General features: G+C 32.8%; 1 protein-coding gene across 1 annotated transcript; it reads left to right on the top strand.

The window, feature by feature from the left end:
* Window positions 1–234: 234 nt before the first annotated feature.
* LOC107857262 (probable hexosyltransferase MUCI70) lies at window positions 235–3,803 on the top strand. Its single transcript, XM_016702185.2, has 4 exons — window positions 235–543; window positions 628–834; window positions 1,266–1,826; window positions 3,255–3,803. The coding sequence occupies exons 1-4, from the start codon at window positions 288–290 to the stop codon at window positions 3,596–3,598; spliced, it is 1,368 nt and encodes a 455-aa protein (XP_016557671.1). The 5' UTR covers window positions 235–287; the 3' UTR covers window positions 3,599–3,803.
* The last annotated feature ends 3,638 nt before the right edge of the window (window positions 3,804–7,441 follow it).

Raw genomic sequence — 7,441 nt, 5'->3', positions numbered from 1 at the left:
TGCGTAGGTGAGGGGCAAAACGTTTTTGTTTTTTTTTTGAAAATTAATATGATAGTTGAATTTTGAAGTAATATGATTTAATATTCTTGAATGAATATTCTAATATGAAAGGATTAAAAATAATACTGTATAAGTACGCTATTTGGTTGTTCCAAGACGTCTACATCTAATATAAATGTGATAATAATTAGTTGAGAAAAAAGACAAAAACAAAAAATTAATTAATTGCATATGGTGATAACAATAGAAGATGATGAAATGTTTTTTCTGTTGCGAAGAAAAGGTAAATGGGGATCAAAGCTACATCATCCAAACCACTCTTCTGCTACTCAAAACTTCTCTGTGTATCAATCATCTACCTTTTCACCTCTTTTTTCTTAATGTTTTACACTACTATAATTTCTCCAACCAATTGTCTCTTTAGATATTCACCTAATGATCCTATTCAAACTCCTCTTTTTGTTTACAATTCTTCTTATGGTGAACACAAACATGCCCTTCCAACTTTTCGTTCTTCGTGTAATTCCCCTGTTTATTTCACAGGTATAAAAAGAAGTTGTTGAATTTTATTCGATTGTAGATGAATTTTTAATGTTTGAGATAATGGAGTTGTGTTTTTATTGGCAGATTATTGGAATGCATTGAAGGAAATAAGTGAATTTAGTGAGAACTCCACTTTTCTTGGTTCGCGAAACTTGAGGTATATTCAGGGCAATGCTGATAGTTTTGGTGGGAATTTCAGTACCAAGAAGAGGTTTTATTATTTTAATCATGGTGATGATGGAATTGAAGTTCCTTGTGGATTCTTCAAACGTTTCCCTGTCAGTAATTTTGGTTCGTAATCTGTACTTTTAATTACACATGATTTGCATTTTTGGATCTTAGAATTTTCATGGTTGTATAATTCACGTATGAAACTAAGATACATTTTTTTTTTTTTTTTCATTTTGTGGCATGTGATTTTGGCTGTTGAAGATATAAATTCTTATTATGCAATTTTATACTGGAATAATATCACTACGATTAATAATGGAAGACTATGAATCTTGGAGGTGTTTTCCTAGTAAAAAAATTGATAACCCGTACTTCTACCTTTCTCTGTTTAAATACCACACTTTCATCCGCAACAGGATTTTGAGCTAATGACGTGTGTCAATCCACACATCAGGCGATGAATCCTCATTACTAGACAAAAGAGGCAAAGCTTGGAGGTGTTATTCTGATGCATTTTGTTTGTGTTGATTTTCTTTTTTTGAAATTTTCAGATAGGATTGCCATGGAAAATTGCAAGGGAGTAGTGGTTATTTCAGCAATATTCAATGACCATGACAAAATCAGGCAGCCAAAGGGACTTGGTAAAGAGACACCCTACTCAGTATGCTTTTACATGTTTGTAGATGATGCGACACTCAAGGGACTTCAATATCACAACTTAATTTCAACAACATCATCTGATGAGAATTCAGTGGGAGTGTGGAGAATTGTGAAGGTTGCAAAAGAACATTTGTATGAGAATCCAGCAATGAATGGAATTATTCCCAAATATTTGGTTCATAGGCTATTCCCAAACTCGAAATACAGCATTTGGATAGATGCCAAAATGCAGCTAGTTGTTGATCCATTCTTGTTAATTCACTCACTTGTTGTTAATGAAGACGTTGATATGGCTATTTCAAGACATCCTTTTTATGTCCATACAATGGAAGAAGCTATGGCAACTGCTAGATGGAAAAAATGGTGGGATGTTGATGGATTGAAGAAACAAATGGAAACTTACTGTCAGAATGGCTTGCAACCATGGACTCAAGAAAAGCCTTACCCTTCAGGTATGTTGAGTACACACCAACCTCTGTAAACCCTATTCGAAATTACATTATATATATTGTTAATTGTTGTATGTATTAAAAAGAATGATACTTTTCTAGCTTGGGAATAATTCAACTATAAATTTCATATTTATCCTTAATGACATACTTTTATAGCTAAATAAAACTTTATGTTGTGTTTAACACCACAAAATTTAAAGAACACTTCTGTTTCCCTAAACTTTGTATTAGTTAAATATCATCACACATTGAAACTGAGTGAGTACAGATGTTCAAACTATTCAAATTCTAGCAGAGGCAAAATACATTAGGTGATTCTTCCTATCTGTCCTATTTTTGATAGATATAGAGGCAAAATACACTAGATGATTCTTCTATTTTTGATAGATAGAGTTATCCGATATTTATTGCTAGTAAGAGGTGATAGATCTGGATACCAAAGTTATAAAAAAGAATAAATATAAAAATTGCACTATTTGTTCAAATCTGGGATGTCTTTAGTTAGGATTACAAGTGGGAAATTTGAATAAGACATATTTTTAGGAAAGCATGAGTTGTCTGTGAAAGCATGAGCTGTCTGTGATGCTTAAGAGTTATGTTACATTAAAATAAGGCATATTTTCTCTTCGCCAACAAGGAAAAAGGAAAGTGAATAAAATATATATTTTTGGTGAACATCCATATGGTTTTAAAAAATAAAGTCAGTTTCACATATCCAAATAGTTTATCCAATTTTATTTTAAGAAACAAGGTAGTAGTTTCTAGAAAGAAAATAAAGTTTGAAGTGTATTATACGTGAAGTACAATGGCATCATCACTTTATGAGCAAAATCTCAACAACAATGATTTTTGAATTGATATACTGTCAAAAGTGTCAACCACGAGCATTAAGCCTATTCTTTCTTTTGAAGAGATAGTCTAGTGGCAGGGCCACCTCGCATAGCTATAACCTATTTTTTTCCTCTTTCCCATAATAATTATTCCAAACTATTTTAAGAAGCTTGTTTATAGATTGCTTCTCCGGTATTCCTAACAAAAAGTGTTTTTTTAATCATTGCACAAAGAAAAGATGTTTTGTCGCATTCAAGGGAAGAGACTTGTGATATGAGGTCTCAAATTTAATTCTAACATAGACAAAAATACTGGTTGATATTTTAATTTTTATCTATCTTAACTTTGGTGGATAGAAGTACCTTATATCTGTTTTTGGTGAGAGGTGACAGACATCTTATAGAATTAATTGAGGTGCGTGCAAATCGAACCAAATATGTTATAAAAAAAAGTTGTTTAATCATAATTCTTGTCTAAAGCTAAATTCTTTATAGTGTGTCTTATTTTATTACAAATTAGTCATATTGAGATTCTCCTAGACAATTTTATGCAAAACCTTCATTTACATTATAGGTTTCTTTTCCGTGGTTCTTGCAGATGTACCAGATAGTGCAATAATCTTGAGGAAACATAGTGTGGCAACCAATTTATTCTCGTGCCTCTTATTTAATGAACTGGAAGAATTTAATCCAAGGGACCAATTGCCCTTTGCGTATGTGAGGGACTTGATGAACCCAAAAATGAAGTTGAACATGTTCGATGTTGAAGTATTTGAAAAAGTGGCAGTTGAGTATAGGCACAACATTAAAAATGAAGGGGTCAGCAATCCAAAAGTGATGCCCAAAAAGACAAAGAGGGGAAGCTGTGAATTCCTTGTGAATGGGACTGGTAGCAAGTGTGACGGCTACCTTTTGAAAATGTGGGGTGAATCCCAAGATTGATTTCATGCATTTTTTTTTAAATAAATATATTTTTTATACACTGACATTATATAAGAATTTTAGAACGTTAATTTAGCTATTCCCTCGTTTCATTTTTGCTGATTCTTATACTAGAAATAGGTTATTTTTTTTACTTATCTATTTTAGCAAATAAAAAAAATATTATTATTTCTTTCAATATAATGTTTATGATTCAATAACTATACAAAGTAATGTTAGTGTCGTTTTCGAATTATTAAAATCTATGTTCAATGAACTTCAACAATATGTTTAATTTTAAGTATGAACAATTAAATGGAGTTCTAACTTTACATCTACAATTATGAACTTCTACAATAAGTTCATCAATCTATGAACAACAAATTTGAAGTTCAAACCAACTATGAACAACAAATATGAAGTTCAAATCAATTATGAACAACAAATATGAAGTTCAAATCAGCTATGAACAACAAATGAAGTTCAAACTATTTCTGAAAAATATTAAATCATTTCAAAAAGAGATGAAGATAGAAAGATTCAAGTCCATCGAATTCACGTTGTACCCTTGAGAAAATTATTCTCCTCAAGTACCCAATGTTATAGAACATATCCTCCTAGGATAAAATGAATCACATCAACAAAATAGTGATACCTCAAATTTCATCAAACAACACACTCAACAATAGTAAATCAAACTTGAGTTTTTCAAGAAAAAGAGTGCTTTTAACTTCAAAATTTTGTTCCAATACCTCATAAAAAAAATCAAATATTTATATCCAAAGATGTTGCTTCAGTAATGAAGCAATGGTCCATGAAAAATCACACTTGGACCGTCGACTCACATGCGTCCGCACATGGAGCGTATGAGTCCGCATGTCAACTTCTGTCAAAACAAAAAGTTGTGAGCAATATGACTCAAATTCTGATGAATTAAGTGAAATGTGATTTTTATATGATTTGACCATTTTACCTCTCTCCGTGATTGTGTTGTGGTGTTTCTGGGGTGTGAAGATGATCGACACATTTTTTGATGCATTTTGGTGCGATTTATGTGATATTGTGATTTTTGGTGGTTCCGAGAGCCTTAGAGTTGACTTCAGTTAACATCTTTTGATCTGTGTGTCGGATGACAAAACGAACTATGGCAATAGATCTAAAACGTTAGTTTTAGGGTGGTAACATGATTGGTGTGGTTTTATGGCTTTTAAATCTCATTTCGATCCTCGGTTCAGAAAGTTGTTATTTTAGATTTTGGGGGTCAACTCTGTGAAAACAATACTTTTTTAAAAATTTTATCTCGCCATTGAGTTCGGAGCATCGAATTTGATAGGGTAGCATGGTTAGTATGCGTTCACGAGATTTTGGGTGAATTACGAGTGGCCCGCGGATACTTAGAATTTCACCAAGTCCCAGCTAGTGCACCGGCGATCGCGAGGCTACTGCCGCGATTGCGATTTGACGTGCAGGCTAAGTGTCATGATCGTGACACCTGGTTCGCGACCACGGTAGCTGCTTCATCTAGGTATGTGATCACAACACCTGGTCCGCGATCGCGATGCCTGGGTATATAAATATCCGTGTTCGCCATTTTACACTATTTTTTAGTCTTGGAGCTTAGGATTTTGTGGTTTTGAGTAACTTTCTACACTTTTAGGCTAAAGCTCCATAACACTTATTTCAATTATTTCCTTCAATCTTTATCATTTATTTCTTGTTTTAAACTTGGATTAAAGTATGAAATTTAGGGATTTTGAATAGTAAGGCCTAAAAATTATATTTCTTCAATTTAAATCTCTATTTCAAACCTTTTCACTTGAGTGAGTTTTTAATCTTATAATTATCAGTTTTTCTTAATTTCATCTTCCAAACCACTTCAATTCTCGATTTTTAAATGAATTTCGAGGATTTTTACCGGTAAAGCTTGAAAATAGTTTTTTTTTTCAATTTGGACCTCATTTTAACTCATTTTACTTGGATTTTTAGCTGTAGACTCCTAAAAATATGGAGAACATATTTTTGAAATAAAGTTATGATGTCCCTCTTTTTCGAAAATTCATTTTAGGGGTCCGTTTTGATCCCGACTTAAAACTAGGAAATATGGATATCATTCACTTTCTTTTGATGCGTTGATTGTATATTTCTATGTTTTAGTTATTTTTGGATCATTCGTGAGGAGTGAGGCTTTGGGATTGAAGGCTTTGGTTTCGGTTTTCTACATTCAAGGTAAGTTATGGCTTAACTTCTTTCAGACTGGGCTGAGTAATTAATTTTGAAACAAAAGCATGTTAAGGGTGTGATAACTAATCATGAAAAATGAATATGTTATTATGTTGTGCCCGTGGGAGGGCCTATATGTGATGTATTTTATAGTTTTGGGATATTATATGCTATGTGTGACTGTGTTGGGTCCTATGTGATGTTGATAGCCTATATGTATGAATATAATCATATCTTATTTGATGAAAAGCCCATTCTGGTACCAATTGTGTATTGTGATTTGTTCATACTATTAGCATATGAATCATGTTGGTTTTCATAGAGGGTTGGAAATATTGAGTAGATATCTGGGCTCACATATTGGTATATTATTGGGTTATTAGATATTATCATGGTCGGTTGGTTCTAAATAGTTCATCATCATTATCATGGCAGCAGACACATTATTTGACTTATTTGTTGTATGATTTATATACATGTTGTTGTTGTATATTGTACGCGATTTTTGTCTTATGTTATGGATGTGCTCTGAAGATATTGAAAATACTAGAATTTTTGGAAACACTGGAAATATTGGAATTACTGAAAATTCTAGAAACACTGGGAACATCAGATTTTATAAACCTCATTCGAGGAATGTGAAGGAGATAAGTCATGGATATTAGTCGTATATAGGTTGACGAACCTCGAATGGATCCTACGTCTTATATCTTTAGCTCCATAAATGTATACGGAGGTTGTGCGACAGTCTCATAGGTTGTGCAACGACCTCGCAAATTATATCATCATCATCATCATCCTTATTATTTCCATTGTATTTACTTTATTTTGCTTATGATGTCATTGTGTTTCTGTCTTGACTTGTTACCTATCAATTTGTTACATTTTCCTTTACTTGTACTTGATGTTCTTGTATATGTTATACTTTTGTGCTCAAATTGTATGTGGTATAACGTATACTTGGGATCCTTTCTAGTGTTTGTTGCAATATATTTGAGTATTATACAACTGTTAGTGCAAGCGATGTGGGCTACCGTTGTGGAATATTTTTTGATTGTAGGTGACATGACCTTAGTGTGTATTTTGTATGCTTTATTTTGTACTTTGATCGATCGGCCTAGGATATCTACTAAGTACAAGTGGACCTTACTCACCCCTATTAGACCATTTTGGTGCAAATCTTGGTTCAAGTATGCCTCACAGTGGTTGATTCGGGCGCCTTCAAAGTTATTCAAGGTAGCGGTTGGATTTTCATGCATCTGGATCCCACTTCAATCTTTCTGTATTATACTATGTCTTTACTAGTATTTTGAGACAGAGTTGTTCCTATTGGATTTCTAATGTATTTAATTCATGGATTGTATTAGTAGTTCTTACACTGTGACACTAGGTTTTGGGAGTTATGATATTATTGTCTATGCTTCTGTCTATTTACTCTGTAACATGGAACATAGATACATAAATCATAAGCTAGGATAGAATAACTAGGTATTAGGCAATGCAACTACCCAATTTAAGCTTAGCCTCACTCCTTAAATACTAGTGTGGGTGAATATAACTATTCTATCCAAATTTTAGTTGAACCACATACCTTCACCATGTTCAAGCCTAACTCAAAATCACAAGGTACTACATATAACACCA

The sequence above is a fragment of the Capsicum annuum genome, chromosome 1 (assembly GCF_002878395.1).
Source record: "Capsicum annuum cultivar UCD-10X-F1 chromosome 1, UCD10Xv1.1, whole genome shotgun sequence".
Lineage (NCBI taxonomy): Eukaryota > Viridiplantae > Streptophyta > Magnoliopsida > Solanales > Solanaceae > Capsicum > Capsicum annuum.
The sequence above is the reverse complement of the archived record's forward strand: the minus strand, read 5'-3'. Positions and strand labels throughout refer to the sequence as shown.